This window comes from Sparus aurata, chromosome 4, assembly GCF_900880675.1.
Source record: "Sparus aurata chromosome 4, fSpaAur1.1, whole genome shotgun sequence".
In the NCBI taxonomy this organism is placed as follows: Eukaryota; Metazoa; Chordata; class Actinopteri; order Spariformes; family Sparidae; genus Sparus; species Sparus aurata.
The window spans coordinates 37,081,009-37,103,094 of NC_044190.1; the positions used below are offsets into that span (position 1 = coordinate 37,081,009).

At 42.6% G+C, this 22,086-nt stretch overlaps 3 protein-coding genes across 4 annotated transcripts in view; 1 reads left to right on the forward strand and 2 right to left on the reverse strand.

Annotated features, from left to right (window-relative positions):
- The window catches only part of fsd2 (fibronectin type III and SPRY domain containing 2), a 12,600-nt gene extending 4,187 nt beyond the window's left edge, over nucleotides 1-8,413 (forward strand). For both annotated transcript variants that reach the window (XM_030413922.1, XM_030413921.1), the window contains exons 6-13: nucleotides 359-480; nucleotides 1,777-1,941; nucleotides 2,030-2,164; nucleotides 2,360-2,513; nucleotides 4,063-4,196; nucleotides 5,447-5,579; nucleotides 5,660-5,836; nucleotides 6,827-8,413. In XM_030413922.1, coding sequence (XP_030269782.1) covers nucleotides 359-480; nucleotides 1,777-1,941; nucleotides 2,030-2,164; nucleotides 2,360-2,513; nucleotides 4,063-4,196; nucleotides 5,447-5,579; nucleotides 5,660-5,836; nucleotides 6,827-7,076 — 1,270 coding nt within the window. In that variant the 3' untranslated portion in view covers nucleotides 7,077-8,413. The remainder of the gene's footprint in view (nucleotides 1-358; nucleotides 481-1,776; nucleotides 1,942-2,029; nucleotides 2,165-2,359; nucleotides 2,514-4,062; nucleotides 4,197-5,446; nucleotides 5,580-5,659; nucleotides 5,837-6,826) is intronic.
- On the reverse strand, nucleotides 7,976-17,321 carry LOC115580069 (KH homology domain-containing protein 4-like). Its single transcript, XM_030413923.1, has 14 exons — nucleotides 17,169-17,321; nucleotides 15,635-15,887; nucleotides 15,409-15,525; nucleotides 15,191-15,264; nucleotides 14,693-14,745; nucleotides 14,331-14,536; nucleotides 13,458-13,666; nucleotides 12,420-12,480; nucleotides 12,078-12,135; nucleotides 11,652-11,887; nucleotides 10,543-10,647; nucleotides 9,840-9,928; nucleotides 9,635-9,753; nucleotides 7,976-9,211 (listed from the first exon to the last, which is right to left on the reverse strand). The coding sequence occupies exons 1-14, from the start codon at nucleotides 17,195-17,197 to the stop codon at nucleotides 9,081-9,083; spliced, it is 1,740 nt and encodes a 579-aa protein (XP_030269783.1). The 5' UTR covers nucleotides 17,198-17,321; the 3' UTR covers nucleotides 7,976-9,080.
- A 1,409-nt stretch (nucleotides 17,322-18,730) lies between these two features.
- pde8a (phosphodiesterase 8A) overlaps nucleotides 18,731-22,086 on the reverse strand; it is a 58,524-nt gene continuing 55,168 nt past the window's right edge. Inside the window, exons 20-22 of the mRNA XM_030414274.1 lie at nucleotides 21,828-21,992; nucleotides 21,598-21,727; nucleotides 18,731-20,881 (exon numbers count right to left, since the gene is read on the reverse strand). Of these exons, the coding sequence (XP_030270134.1) occupies nucleotides 20,775-20,881; nucleotides 21,598-21,727; nucleotides 21,828-21,992 (402 nt within the window). The 3' untranslated portion in view covers nucleotides 18,731-20,774. The remainder of the gene's footprint in view (nucleotides 20,882-21,597; nucleotides 21,728-21,827; nucleotides 21,993-22,086) is intronic.

A 22,086-nucleotide genomic window follows, 5' to 3' on the forward strand; every position in this document is an offset into this window, starting at 1 on the left:
TCTTGGGAGCCAAGACGCACGCTAAAGTGCCCTCTTGGGAGCCAAGACGCGCGCTAAAGTGCCCTCTTGCGAGCCAAAATGCGCGCTAAAGTGCCCTCTTGGGAGCCAAAACGCCCGCTAAAGTGCCCTCTTGGGAGCCAAAACGCCCGCTAAAGTGCCCTCTTGGGAGCAAAGACACGCGCTAAAGAGCCCTCTTGGGTGGCAAAAATGCACACTAAAGTGCCCTAATTTCTGCCCCTGCCCTTCAAAAAGTCTGTGCACGCCACTGATTTTGATAATACTTAACGAAAGTAAAACTCCTGCACTCAAAACCTTACTTAAAGGGCGACTCCACCAATGTCTTTTTCTGCCACACCAGGATCAAGGAGTTTGCCAAAGATGAGATCGACTTCACGTTGGCTACGACTCTCGAGTTCAACACGCCGCTCGCTGACCTGTCAGATGTCAAAACCATGATGGACTCCATCAACGTTGTTCCAGGTCTGATGTTTAAACCACACGTGTGTGTCAGTTGGTACATTGATGAGGGTTCATACTGACAGCTGACTCTGACACATTGTGCTCCTGGACAGCTGAGACTGTCTGTAATTACAGCGTAGAGCAGGTGGCTGCACAGAGACAGATGAGTAGGAATTTACAGGCTGTGTGTTTGGGTGTCAGTGATCAAGTGATGTTCTGATCAATCAGATTAAATGCAACCAAGACACTGATCTGATCCGAATGAGTCACATCAGAGGTGGAGGTGTAAACCTTCGATAACCTCTTCAGTGGGAAAATACTACTGCGATACTACCGATCGCTTTCCTCTGGTTGAAATAAACATATTCTCTCTGATCGCGCTCGCCTCGCGTAGAGGTGACGTCATCAGGTGTTGCTGAGGGTCCGAAACATGGAGGGAGCAGAACTGGTCTGTGGCTTATAGAACCTTTTTGCTGGAGATATTAAAAGATGTTTGGATTGTTGAAAACAGCAAAAGTTTGTTCCCAATACTCAGAAACGCCGATCCATTAAACTAACAAATACAAAGTAAAGTTTAGAGAGAGAGATCATTTAGAAATGTGTGACGATGTTAACTGATGTTGGCAACAAAGAGAGAGACTGTGATGATGATGATGATGATGATGAAGATGATCCTCATTAAGGCCCACATGAAGATAAGACGGGTGGGCGATGAAAGCTATCGGCTATCGGCTGAATCTGAGGACCGATTCGACCTGAAGAGCTACAGGCAGAAATCATCCCTCAGATACTTTGACAGCACGCAAGGAAGATTAGAGCAGGAGGGAATAAATGAAGAGAGAGAAAGAAGTAGAGACAGAATGTGAGAAAGAAATATACGTATGGCTTTTTATTTAAAACTGCAAAATGTACAGTTATCTTGGTGCTTTCGATGGTACAGTGTAACAGGTAAATGTTCCTTTTTGCAGACCACAGATGTGTTTAAATGTTTCTTAATGTCGCAACTTCAGGTTTATTTATGTTCAGATTTAAAAAAAAACCATTTGGTTATGATTAGAGAAAGATGCATTTTGGCTTCGAGCTGTTTAAGTTTCTTTTAGATGCACAAGAATGTAAAATAAAATGAAAACCTATAAAGTCTTATTTGTCTCCCGTCTCGAACAACGTTCTCTTGCTTGGCATCCATCTCGCCAAGCTGTCACAACACCACCGTCCCCTCCACCTCCTCACATGTGCTCTGAATGTCATAATGATACGTGTTAAATGTACATAATCGCTGTTGTTTGCAGAAACGTTGCATCTCCGTTATGTCAACAGCTCCGTCTGCCCCGGTCATCAACCCCCAGATGCCAAACTCTGCCACCCAGACGTCGCTGCGTGTGCGCTGGAGCTTGTTCTCCGACGACACGGTGGAGTACTACGATCTCTACTACAGGCCGGTTCTGGAGGACACGCCGGCAGACAGCATCTCTGCGCCGCACGGTACAACACAACGACACACACATCTGCTGACGTGGGAATCTCCTGATCTCTCTCTGCCTCGTTTTAAAAATCTGTGCTCGCTTTCCAGTCAGCAACGTGAAAGTGAAGGAGACCCACTGCACCGTGATGGACCTGCTGCCCAACGCTCAGTACGAGCTGTGGGTGACTGCCACCAACACCACCGGCATCAGCCCAGCCAGCGAGAAGGCCTTATACATGACAGGTAATAAATGTCTCCTCCAGCTCCGGGCGAACTCATTTCACTTCTGACAGCTGAAATAATTGTTCTGTTGTTCTGGGATGTTCCCTTAAAATCACTTTCCGGTGTATTTTCCCTATTTTGTTCTCTCTCCAGCCTCCAGGTGATTGGTGTTCCAGAGAATAAAGTCTCATTTTTGTTGTTGTTTCCTCTCTGTAGTGCCGTCACCTCCAGTCATCAAGCAGAGGGAGTGTACCAGCTGCCCCGAGGCTGCTCTGATTCGCTGGGAGTCAGGAAACACCAACCCTGTGGACTCCTACACCGTGGAGCTCAATGAGATGGGCACCGACGGCACGCAGAGCGGCATCACTGAGTAAGAACTGTGACGTTCAGCCAAAACATGGAAACTCAGTCATTAAGTTTCTTAGTCCAACATTTCTGTAGCTTCACAGCAAAAACACCACCACAGCATTCTCCTCAGTGACTGAAATACATGCTGACTCGTTTTAAGATAAGATAAAGTTCAAAGTCCCCACCGACAGAAGCTCCTCTCTCCCACAGAAAACACTGCTCCTCAAACGCCTCGTCAGTAGTCCCGCCTTTAATTCTGTGACTTTGTGACATCACACTACATCACTGTGTCGGACATTTGCATAATTTATCCCTGGCAGCTAGTTTGGCATGTTGAACTTGCTTTTGCTCTGTTGTTGTTGTCGTTAACGGTGCTGGCTCAGGCGTGTATGAGCCGACCAATCAGAGCCGGCTGGGTAAGAACCTGAAGATGAACATTACATGTCTCCTAAGCAAAAGAAATCGCTCCATACGTCTCAACTGGTGTGATCCACGTTTCCAGAAGTGCCAACATCCCAAATCAATTTGAAGAGATGTTATTTAAACTCCACGTGCACCAGCTGCAGATGGGGCGTGCTAACGCTTTTAGCTTTGCAGCTACGCTGAAGATTTCCACTTTAAAAAGGGTTTAAATAACTTATTTTTGAATGAATGTGTGACATCAGGGCTCTCTGAGACTTGGATCACACCAGGCGAGCTGTAAGCCGCTTTATGTTTTCATCCGGTTGTTCTTCCCCGTTTTTAATACAAGTCCCTGTCTAATCTTTGAGAACGCTACAACGCTGTGAAGCTCCAGAAATGTTTTGTGGACTTAAAAAATATTCACCTGACTTTTGTGGTGAGTAGAAAATGACTGGATATTAATTTTTGGGCGAACTGTTCCTTTAACGTACATCCACAGAAACTTTCAGCATAGCTCAAGATTTTCTCTGTGCTTTCCTTGAAGTCTTGGTTCACACACACACACACACACACACACACACACACACACACAGAGATGAAGTTAAAATAGCTCACTTAAAGGCAGGAACGCTCCACAGGACACTCAGAGCTCAAAGATGCACCCCATGATATCTGTCTTCTCCGGCCTGTCCTGTTAATACGCCTCTCGCTTCCATTCATCCATAAACCAGCCTGTGTTCGTAGTGCTTGCCTGGGATTTTTCAGGTCCCATGGTTATAGAGCTGCTGAATCAAGACACACTCTGTCCCAGAAAATCTATTCTTAGCCTCAGCTCCTGCAGCACTGTTCGCCTCAGCGAGAATACTGTCCTCACATTTGGGGTCAGTGTTTTTTCATCTGGTCACTTTGGAGAACAGTCAAACCACGTATTTGAATATTTTCTCTGTTGTTTTTTTTTTTTGCACAGAGGAGCCGAAACTCTTGTGAACTGAAATGAGTCCATGATCCAAATACGTCAAAGTTCCTGTTTTAGCACCACATTCGTCCACCATGTGTGTTTTTCTTTCCAGGCTTCACACTCTGGTGGAGGTGTGGAAATAAAGTTGTCATCCTCGTGTTGTTTAAAAGGAAGTGATGTCAGTAGTTTGTCTCACTGGTTAATCCCTCAGGTCTGTCGTGGCCGTGCCCACCTGTCAGTGTCTGATCCAGCTGAAGACGGGACGGCGGTACCTCATCTCTGTGAGAGCGGTGAACATCGGCGGGCCCAGCGACAGGAGTGAAGTTCTGAGTGTGTCCACAACAGGTGAGATACGTCACGGAGTCACCGACTCAAGCTGGGAGTGCTGATCAGGCCTACTAACCAAAGGTCTGGATCATTATTATTGATGATTCAAACATGTGGCTCAAGTCGTTTTGTAACGTCTTGAGCAAGTCCAGAATCACTCTCACAGTCAGGTGACGACACGCTGAGGGGCGAGTAGAGAATTTGCTTTTCTTCTGTGGCTCCATTTTCAGAGTCTGATCTCTGTTTTCTCTCCTGTGTTCATGACTGAAGAACTGACGGGGAAAACAAAGTTTGACAAGATAATCTCTCCAAGGTTTATCTGTGAAAACGTGACTTTTTATTCTAGAGTGCGAGAAAAAAAAACATTTCACAGGAAAAAAAATCTTGTAAAACTGAGTGATTTTATTTTTTATTCCTTTTAGATTTAGATTTAGAAAAAAAAATGTTCAGGGGTGAAATGGAAAGAGAAGTTTTGGCAGGAGAATTCACTTTTTGTACGTTTGTTTGTGTAATCCTTATTTTGACCACAAGACGCTGAAGTGCAGTAAAAATGACTAAAAGCGTTCATGTCCTCTTTTAGGGGAAATTTAATTTGTCCGCACACACGAAACACAAGCTACTGTGTGTCAGCAGGTTACGTAACATTGTCACGTATGGAGAAACTAAACTAGAACTTTTTATTTGATTGCCTTATGCATCCTTACATGTATGTCTCTGTCTTGTCTGAATGATGTTTATATTTGTGAACTGTCCCCTTTACCCACATTAAACTGTACTCACTCATACACACCAGCCACCTAAATACACATTATCAACATCCTTGGATTATACCCTGAGAAATTATTGAAAACAAGTTGATGTTAAGGTGAGTGAACATTTCCTGGAGCCGTCCTTTTTTCTGGATCAGCAGAAAGTTACTGGAATCTGTTCTGAGCTGAGACTTGTCCTCCGTCCAAGTTTAGTGGAAATCTGTTCAGTAGTTTTTATGTGATCAGACACAGGTGGAATCAAGAAACTTCTTGGTGGAGGTGATACGTTTATTTTAAAATGTGCAACTGTGGCTCTGATGCAGCATGTCATCTGCAACTAGTAACTAAATTATGAAATAAATGTAGTGTAAGAACAATAATTCCCTCCAGAATGTCGTGAAGTCGTGAATAAAGAAGCAGAAGATGACGACTCAAGTACACGTACTTCAAGATTGCATCCAAGTACAGGACTTGAGTTAATAATGTAGTTCTGATGACATCATTTGCTCACCTGTGCAGGTACGTTCTTCTACCTGCTAGAGGACACAGCACATCCATGTCTGTCCATCTCTGAGGATGGCTTCACCATCTTTTATGGAGATGAGGAGCTGCCGATCAGCGCCATGGCTTTAGACGACAACACCTTCGCCAGGTGAAGTGATGACAGCGATGAATTTAAAAATGATTAAATATGTGTAAAGATATGTAAAATAATAGAGTGTGTGTGTGCAGGTGTGTGGCCGTCCTGGGGGATCTGATCCCAGTGCGAGGCAGACATTACTGGGAGGTTGAGGTGGACGATGGGACAGAGTTCAGGATCGGCGTTGCGTACGAGGACACGGAGAGGAACTCGTACCTCGGAGCCAACAGTACCTCCTGGTGCATGAGACACATTCTCACCCCGTCCAGGTACCAAGTCAGCTCACCGCACGGCATCACTGTGCCAATTATTACAATCTGTTTAGAGTCTCAGCTGCAAAACTGTGACACGTAATTAATTTTCATACGCTCCTCGAGTCTCAAAATCCCCCTGCACTCAAAAACATGTTTTTCTTCTTGTTCCTACAGTTGAATAATTCAAAACATTCAAATTTAAGACAATTTTAACGACTTTTTCAGGACTAATATTGATATCAGGATTATACGACACCCTGTTATATTTTTTCTGGGCAGCAGTGAGGATGTAAGTGCTTAAAGTAGTTGTTGATCTGCTGCTCAGTCCCCTTTTTTTTTTTCTTTTAAATCGTGCTTGTTCTTCCCATTTGTTGTGCAAGCCTGGGAGGAGAAACAGGCTTTCATTTTTCACAGAACAACACGGACCAAACAGATGCCGATTTTTTTTCTTGCCAATCTGATACCATTAGCATGCCGATTCTCTGTGGTACGACTACTGCAGTTCATGGAAACTGGGCCAAGACTGTATTTATAGCTTCCAGAAATGTTCCTTTCCTAAGCAAAAAATAAAAAAAAACTGTGCATCCTCTCTGTGCAAATCTAAACCCATTGAAGGAAGGCGAGCTGACAGTCGAATATCAGTTACTTTATACTTGTTGCCATGGCAACTCTTCTTGGAACAAAGCGGGACAGTTGCATTGTCACATTTAGATAAATCGGAGCCGCATGTTACACGAGCCCTGAATGTGGTTTTTTCCCCATTGTGGGCATCTTCTTGGTGATTCGGCCTACGCAACATTTAACAATCACATTTCTCATTTTTTTCTTTAATCCAGCAGCCTTTTGAAATCCTGCTGCTGGCTCATGATTCAGCATCTGCCTTTTTTTTTTATTATTCTGGTGGCTGACACTGTCAAAATTATCCCCAACAGGATGAGAGAGAGAGAGAGAAAAGCTTTAGATGTGGAACTCTTGTAACGTTGCTCTCTTCTTTATTTCCTTCAGGCATAAATATGAGTTTCTGCACAACGGCTGGAGTCCCGACCTGAGGATTACAGTGAACCCGGTGAGGATTGGCGTGGCACTGGACTACGAGAGAGGGACTCTGTCTTTCTTTAACGTGGATCTGGAGCAACACCTGCACACCTTCCACTGTCACTTCCGAAATTATGTCCACCCCTGCTTCAGCCTGGACAACCCGGGAGCTCTCACTATACACAACGCCATAGAAGCTCCTGAGTACGCGTTCATCTGACATCAGCAGTCACATCTATTAAAGGAGACGAGCATAATTTTAATGTGGGTTCTTACTAGAATAGTTTTATATGCTTTGATGCTCAAAAAACATGTTTTTCTCACACAGCAGCACCACTTTCTGAGACACTGTTTCAGTTCCTGTCTCTTTAAGATCCCCCAAGACAGCTGATTGGTCGGCTCGTACACACCCGAGCCAGCGCCACTCAGAATGTCTCCAGTCGGCTGCATCGTATTATCATCTTCCCGCTAACTTCACTTCTGAAGTGAAAAGGGCAAATTAACAAATGGTGCAAAATGTGATGTCAAAACAAAATAAATCACAGAATTAAAGGCGGGACTGACGAGGCGTTTCAGGGGCAGTGTTTTCTGTGGGAGAGATGAGCTCCCGTTAGCACGGACTTTGGTTAGTCTCCTTTTAAAATGAGCAATGTGTACGATTTTAGTTCAAACATTAAAAAAAAAAAAAAATCAAACTAAAATCAACAGAATGAGGAAAAAACAGATTTGATGTGATCTCAGAGACTCTGTATTGTGTTGCAGGGATACTTATTGAAGTTGGCATGCTAACAAGCTACATTTGTACCTAAAGAGGTGAAAGTCTTACAGTAAACACAAACTCCTTCATTGTTCTGAGCTCCCAGTCCATGCAGTCAGCTAATATGGCTGCTAGCTGCAGTCAGCAGCAGTTAGTTATTACTCTGGTGATAAGCCGCCTCTCAGGTGGCCAATTCTTACATAATACACCTTTAAACGTGACCACGTCCAGCAGGAAATGTGTTTTTAATACTTACCAAACATTACTGGTGACACCTGATAACTAAAACCCAAACTCAGTTAAAGAAACATCTGCCGGCCTTCCTCAGCAGTGTAAAACGTACGGCATCTAAAGACAATGAGGGGTTTTCAGTTGTTTTTATTATAGTATTCCATGGGAACAGGCATACACCATTTTCCAAGATAAGAAAAAGTTTCACTGAATTTTACAATATGTATTTATACCATCAGCAACTGCAGCAGACCAGGTTTCAATTCAATAAAAGGAAATAGGAGGGGGTTTGTTTCTGATTTACAAAAAGCTGCTTCGAAAAAAGTAAAATAAGTGTTTTGAGAAAGAAAATCCAAATGTTTTTTTCTTTTTATACAACTGTATTCACATCTTTTAAAAAAGGAAAAATCCACCCTGAATACTTCCACACTGTTCGAAGTGGCCATTTTGTTTTAGAGTGGTGTTAACAGACACTGCATCTGCCGTGTAAGATCATATAAGTGCACATTTTAGATAAAAAAAAAGAAAAAAGAAAGGCTTCTATTAAGACATCAATAACACAAGAGAGAAAAAAAACACTTTCTAAAACCAATTAATGAAACCTCCCTAACGACATGTAGCCACAGGACGTGTTGCATTTCAAATCATGTGGCTACAAACAGAGACAATCTAGCTGGCAGGCTGTTTATACTTCTATATTTACATTTTGCTTTACAGGCGAGCAGAAATGTAAATGTGCCTGCCTGTCTTTGACTAAAACCAACATGTTCACACTCGTTGTGTGAGGGATTAAAGACAGACATTTCTGACACTGTAACATAATGACACAAAGCAAAACCTGAACCAGGACAAGAAAATAAAAAGCCTTCTTCCATTTGAGTCCAGGAAAGCACCAAACATCAGAAACTGGCCGTGACTCGAGGACTACACCAGTGTTCAGCCTGTTCTTTACATTACTGCTGTATAAACACAGTCAACCTGGATGTCAATGGAGAACCACATCTACTTGGATGTAAAGGAAAATGTGCGATATATTGTTGTTTAGAAAATAGTCGGCCAAACATTTGTTCTTCGCAGCAACAGGTTGAAACGCTGGTATAGTCTTTAAACAGTGTGCGACAATGCGAGGGTGGATTTTTCCTTGATGGGTTTAAGTTTGAGACCTGTGTTGACGTAGTGAATGTAGATTTTGGGTCTGTGGGTATCCTGGGCAGTGAGGGTGGGGCGGGGCGGGGGTTATGAGTTATCTGTCTTACTGCTACGTGTCCTTTCCTCCTCTTCGTCAGAGGAATCTCCTCCGTAGGGCACTAGCCCCGACGCATCCTCGTCCACTTTAACCTTCTTCTCGCACGCCTCCTCTTGAACACCTGTGAGGGCACAATAAGAATGGAGAGACAGAGAGAGAAAGAGGGTGTGGGGGACAAAAAGAGAGAGAGAGAGAGAACAAAACAAAAAGGAAACCCATTGAGGAGCCCCATGTTAGCGTTGGTTTTTCAGTTCGTTTGATCCACAGCCAGGGGAGGGAAGATATCAAATGAAACGGCAGCAGAGCACACATCCATAACAGGCAGGTCCGGGGACACATGTTGAGAGAGAGAACAAGGGAAAGACAAGAAACATATACAAGAACAGCATGTTAGTGGGTTTTATCAGTGGAGAGATTCACACAGGTCTCCACTCCTCCCCCATTCCTCCACAGGGGGGAAGATGCCTTTTCATGCAACAGACAACTCTACAGAAGAAATGTCTGAGTAGCCTCTCAGAAATGTAGAGAATCGAGAAATGCATACCCACTGACGCGGCGCCGACCGGCACACCGACGGGATCTTCTGTCGCCGCGTCTCTCTGCCTTTTACGTGCAACGGGAGCGGAAGCCGCAAAGAGAGGAGGAGGCGGAGGCATCAGAATCCTGACGAGAGAATTAAACATCAGCATCTTCACCGCACAGGATTCACGAAGAACAACATGCAAGAGAAAGTAGATCCACTAACACACCTTTCTACTACTTTCTCCTCTGCGACGCTGGAGGCCGGAGGTTCAGACGCTTTGTGAGCAGGAACTTCTGGAGAGTTGCTGCCGGGAGGCTGAACAGAAGAGCACAAAACATTTAAGTCCACTCAAAAAACAAACGTAAAGAAAGTAAAGGGCTTGATCGGAGACATTATTGCAGCATTTTGAATAGAAAAGTCCAAAACTTGAGTCATATATTGACAGTCCACATTAATAATGTGCCCTTTTTCGGTTCCTTAAATATATGATGACAGGCAAAATATGAATTCAGCAGCCTGAAGAGCTTTGAGGGCTGATTTTCAATGTAAGGATTTTCCAAATAGTCAACACTGTATCCATGTTTAAAAAATAAAGCAGTGAAGCGGCTAAATTTGATGTCTGTGGTCAAAAACCACTGCTCGGCTTTCTTTAACGACCATTTGTGCCGACGTTTATTTGTATAAATCACTGCTACTAGTGTTAAAGACATAGACAGGAGTGCAAAAGAGAATATACGAGGACAAGAAATACAAGGACGACTGGTTCTTTCTCCACATCTCAGTGATGATTGACGCCTCTCTGCTGTTTATGAATGAGGAGCTGACAGCTGTCAGCAGTAACTCAAACGCTGAGTGAACGATATATATTCATGTTAACGAGCGTCAGACGATCCCTCAGTGGTATGTGCAGGTGTTACTCCTCAGCTCACCTGTTCTTCCTTCGCCCCCTCCTGGAAATGACGTTTGGGACTTCCTGAGTCGGCGGAGGCGTTTAAACATCCTTCAGGCTCGACCGTCTCACTGCTGCCAGGATCCTTCAGTGAGAAAACCAACACGGACACACACTTATACTGCAGCAGGAACTTAAAGAGCTAATCATCTCTGACAGGTTAAATGTGTATAATGACATTGTTCAAGTGTTACATAAACAATTAGAGGTGTGGAAATGTCTTGATTGTAAGATGCATCATGGTGTGAAGGCAGAAGATTCTGCATCAGTGCAGAGACGGAGCATAATTAAGAGTTTACAGCTTGTTTGTTGATTTTTGAGCCTCAGCTGAACAATAAAGTTGTAAAGTTATGTCGCCTTCGTGCTTCAAATTAAGGGAAGACATTAGACTAGAGTGACTTGTCGATATGTCGGAGGGAGGCAGAGGTCAGCAGGGGGTGAAAATAAAAGATTTTGAAATTGGATATCTGGGCATGTGTCAGATTTTATGAACTTTCTGGGAAGACAACCTTTGATGTGACACACTGCTGTGCAGCTCAGAGACCGGTGTGTGCAGCAGAGTCATGTTTGTGATGTTTGACTCGTTCAGTACGTGTCTCGTCTTGACTTTACAGCCATATTCAGTGCTGCTGCAGCGCACTTGAAATGCACTGCGGGAGGATTTATGTTTTGTTTATGTGCTGAGATGGGTCGCACAGAAGCTGGTCTTAAAAACATGAAGCTTTTATAGTGTGGACGGATTATTTAAAGGACTTCCTAAATACATTTACATGATGAATAGTGTGCTTTCAAATCATCGACAGTGAAGATTCACACCTCAACAATAAGCACAACACCCTTTATCATGAAGTTTAATGAAGTTTGTGCAGATTTAAACTAATACTGATATTAGCACATGTTAATAAAAAGCCAAAATCACTGTTGGTCATCTTTTTTACTTTTATCATATTAAATAACTATGTGGGTTAAAACCTGAGGCTATGGTTCATGCAACAAGCTTTTAAAAATTCAAATTAATTTACAAAATAACTCAAAAACGTGAATGCTGAACACAATAAGAGATAAACAGCCTTAATCTCTGGTAATTACCTGGACGAGATAGGGATGCGGTTTCCTAGGACACACCGGATACTGAACCATTGCCTGAGAAGATGGAGGGTTTGTCGACATGTTAGAATGACTTGGGGGACCATTTGCATTACTCCAATAACCACTGGCTCCTGGGTACGCTGAATAGCCGCCAGCATACCCATTTGCTGGGTAGTTATACCAGGATCCCTGGCTAGAGTAATTGCTATTAGGTGGAAATCCATGTGCTGCGTATGCTGAAATGAAAGTATAGAACGTGGAGTTAATAGCATATATAAATCACATGAATCGATAACGGTGACCTACTACTTCAACTTATAGTAGAGCCACTAAAGACGTCGAGGGAGGATTAATTACCACAATGTGAATGCACACGGCTGGTAGCTGATATTTGTCAAACTGGGGGAATTATTTCTGAAAACTCACGTTGTGTTGAGCCTGTGGCTGTGTACATCGACACCATGCGGCCATGTTCGGCTCTCACCTGGAGAAAGACGAGAAAAACAATCTGTAAAGAGCCGGATAACAGTCAACAAAGGCTGTTTTCAAAAAGGTGGGTTGCATTGTGGGTAGGTGCAGAGCACTCAGATCCTATCTCTGGAGATCAGGTGGTTCACGCTACCACAGGTCACTTTAGGAGGTGGGTATCAGTGAAGACTATACGTCTCGATAGTCTCACCTTCTTTAACCTCCATCAGGCAAAAACATTTAATTCACCTGACGCGACAACTACGACTTTATTTATGAGGACAAAAATCATGAACTTACAGTTTCTAGCAGACTCTCTGTGAGTTTCTTTGCCGCCTCCAGCCCGGCTGCATTTGGGTGACTGCAACACACAAAAGATTTAAAATGATGAGCAGACGAAAAAGAAAAGTTTCATAACCAGGCAGGGAATGAAAACGTGGACTTAAACTGTAAACTCCAGGGAGGAAGATAATTTACAGCCACTCCTTTGACCACTACTCCAGACAAGTATGTCATCAGGGAAAGACACAGTGGTTTGATTCACTTTGGAGTTTTGGCAAGAGATTTACCTTTTTGTTTAGGGATGGTACATTTAGGTTGATTCACCTATCAGGCTTTTCCACTGGCACTTACGGCCACATCAGATCAAACTGTGCTGCGCTGATTTGCCTCGTCATAACCAGTTTTACTGCGCCGACAGAGACCTTCTCCTGAGTAGCGCCTGCACTCAGCCCTCCACTATATGACTTGACTTTATACTGCGATAACTCATCTCTGTGCAAGAGATCTGAGAGCAAAGCGTTTTTAAAGCTCTGTTCAGCTGAGAGTCATTTTACAGCTTCTAACTGAATCTCTTTAGTTTCTCTCCTTTGTCCATGATTGTTCTGAAATCTGCTGCATTTTATATTTCAGTGTTTGCTTTCAGCTGTTACTGCGGATGAACATTCACATTTTGTGAATTTGCTTCTTCATAAATAAACCTTTTAACAACTAAATAACAGACTTTTATTGTGAATAAGTTATAGGAAATTAAATGTCCTAACAACCAGTTTAGCGGAGCTTTGTTAGCAGATAATCTTCAACAATACTGAGGGGAGGAAGATTATTTACAGACACTCCTTTGATCGCACATCAAGTCAAACGCGTCATCGGTTAAAGACGCACCTTTTGCTGACGCATAAAGTCAAACAGAGTCATGTCGAGCAGTTTGTTTGTTTGTTTACTCTGAAGACAAACTGCATCTTAAATAAATAACTACTTCACCACCGGTACAATCACACAACAGACATGAATCAGTATCCTAACAGGGAACTTGGTCAGTCCTCGGAATGAACGTACCTGATGTAAACATAAAGAGGCTCAAAAGACTCCCGTTTTGACGCTTGTTCGATGTAGCCAGAATTTTTCCCCCTGAGAAAGACTCGAGCTCCCGTCTCTGTCTGGATGTGACTCAGGTACGAACCTCCCGGGCCTTCGACCTTTTCATTCACGTTGAACGAGGGCAAGGCCTGATCCAGACCGACGAAAATCTTTGTGTGCACAAAACTCTGTGGATGAAGGGAACAACACGTCTCATTATAAAACTCTGCACATCTAGGCTGCTTCATTGACGTCTAAAACAGATGATTAGAGGCAGAACAGCTTTGTAAGCAGACGCAGCGATCCAAGGCGTTTCCCTGTAGACCTCGGATGTTCTCTCTGCTACTTAATTTGGGAGGTGGGTATCAGTGAAGGCAACATGGTCTTAATTTGCCTCACTTTCTTTACCTCCATTCTTAAATCACACAATGAGAAGCTGCAGACGATCAATATTCAAAACAATTCAGATAGAGATACATAACAAATCGTATAAAGTTCTTTGTTATCTATATTTGCTGATCATATGTCAAAAATGTATTTTGTATTTTCGTAACATGTTTAAGAAGACTTGGTGACTTGTCCTTAATTACAGGTTATTTTTTGGGCCACACTCTTCTCATATTAATCCTGCATTTTTATTAAGTCAGTGAAGTTTTATTTAAGTCAGATGACTGCTGACAAAGCAGCAAGAAGTATTGATTTAACCACGCTACACATGTTACTTTATGAAAAAAGGCCTGCTGATAGTCGAGGAAACTCCCTCCTACAGACAAAAGTATTTATCACAGGGTAACACTGTAGTAAACAGTTCGTAGAGAGATGAACTTCATCACTGATATCATGTCTGCCTACCCCTGTATGAGGAGCTGCAGGCCGATGTCCCTGGCCTGGCACTGAGTTGGTGTTTGGCATCCGTGGCACAGCTGGGGGGATGACGGGGCGAGGAGGCTGAGGGTAGAGTGTGATTGGAGGCATTACAGGCACCGTCTGTCCTCCTGCCGCTGCCGAGGCTCTCAACAGGTCCTCAGAGATGATCTCCTTTATCCTCAGCACGGCCTCTGATGTTGGAGAAACAGTCAGCCATGTTTGGACGTCAGCCATATTCAATGCAACACAGAACAGGCTTCTGAATGCTTACGACATTTGTGAATTATATTAGATGAAGACAATGCCAGACACAGTGAAACAGACTCGGATGAACAAATGCTTCTTACTGTTGACTTGTTCTTGGTTCTTTCCCTGGACGTGCAAATACAAAGGTCTTTGTCTGCAGGAAAGCAAATCAGAAATGTCACAGACAATATAGAAAGTTTACACTCTTCCAAACATCTGCTCTTTTTCCTTATCATCATATCAACACTTATTATTTTGTGCTGGGACTGATTTAATCTGAATTAAATGGGACATTTAACTGATTAATATGATGAGATTCTTGGCAAGCAACAAGCAAGTAATCAACAAAGTGGTTTATTGCCATTAATTGCAAAGATCTGTAGGAAAGCGTGTATGAAGCTTGTGACAACTAATCAAACCGAGGACGAGAACATGACGTGTCGAAGCAAATAGTGACGATGTATCTTGTCTAACATCTGCATCGAATGAACTGTTCTTACAAGACTGAGCTACAACTTTCATACACAAATATGTCATCTGTGCAGCACTCTTTATTAATCATGCAGAACATGATCTTCATGTCTTAATCATGTACATACCCTGGTTTTCCCTTTTCAGCGTCAGTCATGAAATGACCTTTTGTTGAGACGACTGCTCCGCTCACCTGTCGGATCTGAAAAAGGCAACAGAAAGTTTCAGTGAGATTTTAGAGGGATTGTTAGAGAATGTTTATTTAAAACTGTTTCATAACTTTTCTTCTCACTTCTCTCCTTTACTAAACCAGTGTGGTGCATCAAATCGGCCACTTCCCACTTACCTCTTCCTGCGTCTTGCCTTTTGTAAGAAGGTCCCTGCAAGTTAGCGGTACGTCATTTATATCGACCTCTGTGACCACCAGCTCTTCTGCAGCGGCTGGCACAGGCACACTAGGAGTCTAAAAGATGTGAAATAACAACAGAAACTGTAAGTCCTCCGATACATGCATTAACAAGACATATCAGAGTTTTTCTACTATTGTCAACATTGTTTTAAATCATGTGCACCTTTGCAAGTAAGGGTGGAGGAGTCAACAGCTTTCCTTTGGCCATTAACATGGCATTTATTTTAGCAGCCATGGCCGCAGCCATTTCAACTCCTCCTGGAGGCGCCGGCTTCTCTCCTGGCTGTGTTGGCTGGGACACCGAGCTGTTTGAACCAGCGGTGCTGACGACTCCTGGTAAAGAGACGGGGTGGCCTGCATTGTCACTACTCCTCTGTTTAGGCTGGGCTGTCTGATCCCATCGGCTGGTTAGGCACCTGAGAAGAAGAGACAGCAACAAGCACAATGTTAAATATAAAACCAACAGCATTCATTTAGCTACACTGTTAAAAAAGGGGCACTACGTAGAGTCAGAATATTTATATTTACAAAATTAATGAGGTAATAACACAAACTCAGACACATTTATCTTCTCCATCACTACATAAACAAGCTGTTCTCAGAGGGGAAAAAGGTCCCAGAACACGGTTTGAAGTTACACAGGTGGCAGGGTCCGCCAGCAGAAACGTTAAACAGTATGAAACAGTGTCATCCTTTAAAGTCAGTTTGTTTATTCAGTTATGACAACAAAGAGAATTTGGTTAAAGGTGCAGTAAGTAGTTTTGGTGAATACATTTTAATCATCAGAGAAAGAACAAGAAAATCTAAATAAAAAAAACTTGCTTAATTTTCACAACAGACAAAACTAAGAGTCTATTAATTTAATTAAAAAAACATTTAAGATCTTTTTTGATGTGATTAATTTTAGATCATTAACTTACGTCTTCATGATTAAAATGGCAACTTTAGTTCCTTTGACTGAATTCTTACGTGGTAGACTTGATACTTATATCATTAGAGCTAAATAATAGAACAGAAACTTGTAAAGCCTGTAAACTGTTCAATTCAAAATGGAGGGTCTCCAATATTTGTACCCTGCATGCTATAATTGGTTCAGACACACTTTTCCCCGTTGATATTTAAAAATACTGGGGAAAACTTAGTTTAACTGACACTTGTAACATTTAATGATCTTTATTAGTTTAATCCTACATCGTGTGAAATTAGGCTTTTATGAGGTATCTCGTTGATAAAATGTGTGTCTTGTTGAAGAAGATAACACGTCACACGTTGGTGCGAAATCAACAGTCGTCACAGTTAGTTGACTGTTATCAGCTAAACTACCAACAGCTAAAGTTAGCTAGCGGTAACTACCTGAGGCTACGGCTAAAGCTAAGCTAGCCAATTTGTCGAGTTACGAGCACGTTTTGAATGTTAATTTTACACAATTCTCTAGTTAAGATAATAAGGGATTTATTGTTCAAGGTTTGTGATAACACACGCACAGGCCAAACATCTCTTGTCGACTTTTAAGCTCACAAATTATACCTCGCAAGCTAACATCCACTAGCAGGCCACGACCATGTATGCTAACACAGCAGCCAGCGTTAGCTTAGCTTGTTAGCTTGCTGCTCGGCTCAACTATGCAGTGCTGTGTTAGCACCTATGTTACTAAAGTGGCCTTATGTGATTGCAATAAACAGTTAACAGACACTTACGGTGTTTGTCCAGTCATTCCCGAAGACATAGCACCACTCCGCTAAAACTGCAGTAAAAACTTAAGTTTCTAACGTAGTTGACGCTGATCGGCTGCAGCCATCAGTCTGCCGGCGAGCTCTTCTGACGACCTGCCGTAAAGTGTGACTGTCCGGAAGTGGAGGCTGTTTTCATGTGACGTCACGTTGTCGGAAAGAGAAATCGGCAGTCTGCCTTTTTCCAACTTTCCAACTGATTAGATTTTTAAACAGCTGATTTAAGAGACATGATTTTGTGTTGGCAAGTCAAAAAAAGTGCGGTGAAAACACAAACGTTCAGAAATAGAAAACAAACAAACCACAACAACAAACATGAGTTAAACTTCAGTGGATTGTAATGTTGTGTGTCATGTGTATTCACTTTATACACCAATTTAAAACAACACATCGGACGATCACTGTAGGACTTAACACACTCTGGCAGGACTGCACATCACAAGCAGAGCAGAGCGGGTCAGTCGCGGGGCAGCTATTTACGGCTAAATGCTACGGTAGCCTGATTTTTTACTTGTGATGGTCTTGTGCCCCAGTTTAAAATACACGGTCATGATCCGCCTCACATCCTGCTTGTTTACTGTTATTTGTAATCATCCGTCAATGAGGACAAACGATCACCAGCATGCTAGTAACATAACAGCGTAACAACATAACAGCTTCGCTAAACTGATTAGCGGGGGGTTCCCTACACGTCACACACACGGACCATGGAGTGACACCTTTACACCCCAGTGTACCCTTATTACAGTTACGTGTCTTCACCGTCTCCCATTCATTCGACAAACACAAAATGAATAGTAAAATGCAACAGAGTTTTTGTGTCAAATTTAAATGTTTTACTCTTTATTCTCAGAAGACAATGCAGAATAATTCACCCTCAAACGTAAACTTACGTAAGTCTGTGACATAAAGTAATATTTAATCACTTTTCATTCATTCATTTTTTGCCACTGCATACCCGATGGTGAGGAACCCCTGCTCCCGAGGACCGGTACCGGGTCTTTACACGTTCATAAGTGGGCTGCAAAAACCCAACAGGAACTAAGGGGGCTGATGTAATGGCCAATTATCTGTGTTATGTTATTTCGTTTTGTTTAAATTAACATTTTATTAAAATTTACATTTTTGCATGGTTCATGGTAACCCTTTGCTTAATGTTACAATGCTATGAACTGTGGGTAATTTCCTTTGACAAAATCTGCAGGAATGCAGACTTGCAGAAAGTGGCTGGGTTCAAAAAGTCTGCGATAAAGCTTCAATCACTTCATTCAATCATCAACAGTGGGATTTGACCTGAACACTTGCGGACTTACCGGGAACACGGACATTGGGATTCATTCAAAATACTGAACACCTTTGATTCAAACTGGAGTCTTTCTATCTCTACAAATTAAGACGGTTCAAAGCAAAACAAGTAATCAGAGGAGGCAGTTCTATAGGAAGACAGAATTTCAGTGAAAACAGGCAGAGAAAGATGACAGAAGTAAGAGGACGGACGTTGAATCATCGTAGGAAAAGGACTACAAACAAATCATTGACATTATTTTATTTTTCATTGAATAGTTTCTAATTTCTTTTTCCGTGCCTTCAGACCAAGATGTGAATCAGAAGGAACAAACAAATCCCCCTGATTGAGTGTACAATTCTGTCATAAGAGAGAAACAAAGATAATCGAGGTCAATAACGTCCTATTAACCATCATTTGCTCAGCTGTTATGGCATTTTATATACTGTTTAAAGAGGAAATATTTCTTAATAAGCAACAATCTTTAACATATATTAGTATCCTAATCTGAAACCAGCCTCGAAACAGAAAGCTGTTCCCTGGGTCTGTGCATAAGGATGTTGGACAAGTGGCCAAAATAGAATGATGTTTGATCAATAATCAATGCAAGCCGGCCTCTAGGAGACTGCTTAAAGACAGTGATAGACAACTCTGCGATCCACATCCTTCGTAACCATTTAGTTCTCTGTATACGTGCTCTGCGTGACCGTCCCATTCACAGGTATCCAGATAGCTATAACGGTTGATCTCATTTGCTGCAAATCCAGTGTAAAATTCATTGTCTATAAAAATATTGAGATTTACTTGAACATAACCTTCTGACTATGTTATAATAAAAACTCCAGATGTCCGTTGCAGTTGCACAGTGGGATGTACTGTATAAATATTGTATAAAATAAGGCAGTCTTTTTCAGTAGGATAAACCAGATACAAAAAATTTCTGGGAGAAAAAATTTTCAAGTCCAAAATGTTTTTTTTTTTCTTCACATATTTCTGCTGTTTGTCAAATGTCGAGCGGTTTACAGCATTAAACCAAGAGTAAGGGATTGTTGCAACAATGAATACACACCCGCGCGCCCACACCTGCAAACCCAACACACACCCACACGTACACACACACACACACACGCACACACACACTTGCACGCACGCACAAACTCCTGATGATCGACAATAACAGCTTATTCTACAATGCAACATCCCATCCCTGGACAAATCACTGAGACGTAGACATTTTCTAATATTGTTTACAGTGCAATACAAAAGTGTTCATTCAAACTGGTACTGTACTTTTTTTTTTTGATAAGAAAATAAAAATGTTTAATATGGTAATGCTTCATATGAATAATAATTGTGAATTTTTATCGAGAGTTATAGTAGTATTTGTCTTCATCAGCTTTGGCTTTTTCTCGCTCTCTTTTCTTGAAATTAATTTTGTTCTCATTTATCGACTAATTCATGTATGAATTTTCTTCTTTTTTTGTGTGTTGAATATAGAAAATATGGAACATCTAAAGAAAAATTAACATACCAAATCATCTGTAATTAGTTACCTATGATCATGATGTTGAGGTGTTTGTCTCTCAGCAGTGGCCTAAAGTAAAGATCCACTCCCTGTCCCCCCCCCCCCCCACAAAAAAAAAAAGAAAGCATCCCCCTCCCACGTGTCTGTCAGGACAGCTTACGTGTCAACTCGGATGTGTTTCTGAAGGACACGTGAATATATTGCCAAAAAAAACAAACAAACAAAAAAAAGCAGTGGAGTGTTCTTTCATGGTGTGGCCTCTAGGGGCAGCGGGAGCAGTCCTGCCTTTGCTGCGAGCGCAGGGATGGAGGTCAAAGGTCACATCCTTCATATCCAGACCACACTTGTTGCTCGCTCCTTCAGTAAACAAGCAGTTTTTTTTTAGTCAAACAGCGACTTCACAGGCAGACAGGAGAGCCACCATGGTAATTAAGGGACGGATGCTTTTGCCAGGAGGCCTGTAAGGACCCTCTCTCAGTCGTGTCACATGACCAGCTACACTGCAAATGCCTGAGAGGCACGAGAAGTTCATAAGGATACCGTGTGTCTGTTTGTCACAGTTCTCATCTGACAGGGCTGCAGCTGCCCGTCAGGAAGTCCTTCTGTGGTTTCTGTATGGACGGACATGTGGACGCTCGGCGTGCTACAGAAGCAGGAGAGTGAAGGCGAGGAGGTCCTTTGGCTGGCAGGGAGAGAGACGCCCCAGCACGACAGAGGAGGGCCGCCCCAGACCGCAGAGTCCCGGGGCTGGACACTGCAGCGCCTACTCTGGAGGCGGTCGCAGGCTGTGCAGCTTCCTCTCGTCCAGGCCTTTCCAGTACTTGAAATTGTTGTCCAAGTGCTGCATAAGATTAGGGAGGTCTGCAAACGCTGGGAGACGACAAAAAGAAGTTGAAACTCAGATGTGATAGTTTGTTTTTAAAGACAGTGCGCTGTGTTCTTTTAAACCGACACCACTGTCTCATTAACGATGAGATTCTCAGCTGAGGACACGTTGAGTTCCCTTTTTACCCCACATTTAAAATCTGTATATCTCACTGTGTGTTAGTCATTGGATTTATATTTATGTAAGGAAACTTGAGTTGGTTTCAAGATATAGTACTCGTACAGTGTAGGTTTAATTATCCACAGTTTTCAATTCTTCTGCATTAGTTTTATTACAAATACAGATAATCAAGTTTATATCCGTCCGTCATGTCCGTTAAAGGTGCAGTACGTAAAGGGAATGGCCACCTGTCGAATTCATGCTCCTCACTAATTAGCTAATGAGCTAGCGTTCCAATTAGCTGCCGTGACTGAGAGCTCTGAGCACCAGGGAACCGTTCGTGCCCACCGCAGACTTTTGCCTGTTTAAGTACAAAATGGTATTAGGTAACAGGACGGTCCGAGGCGAACTGCAACCTGGATCACAGCAGCATTACAATATCTCTCCCTGTGCGTGACATCAGAGGAAAATAGCTGCCGTTTGTATTCACAGGTACTTTACAGTAAACTGTAATTCAGGTACAGGAATGAGTCCTAATACCATGCAGACGGAGGACAGTGAATGTATCTCTAGTGTTTCCATGATGCTGTGCAAGTCTTACCATCCCATGCATCAAACATGTCCGTAATGAAGTAGTCTATGAAGGAAATCTGGGACTTTGGGATGCTACACGTGTTTCTGTCGAACACAGGCATGACCACCGGTAGACCTTGTCTCTTCTCCTCGTCCGTCTGCACAAAACACACAAATTACCAAACATTTAAAGTGCAGTTTCTTCCCTGCAGGGTCCGACTCTTCGCACCATTAACATCACCTTATTTTCCTAATTACCTGTGCAAAATACTCCTCTGAGATGCGTCCGGCCCATTCTATACAGAGCTCCTGAGGCCGGCACGGGTTGGAGATGTCTGCACACTTAATCAGCATCCGCTTGACGAGGATGCGATTCTCGGGGGACGTCAGGATGCTTTTGACATTTTCCTCATCACTGTTTCCCTAAAAAAGAAAAGAAAGAAACAGATCATTAGCACAAAGACGACGCAAAGTTCTACTCATTAGCGTCAGAAGATATCAGCTGAACAACTTTAAA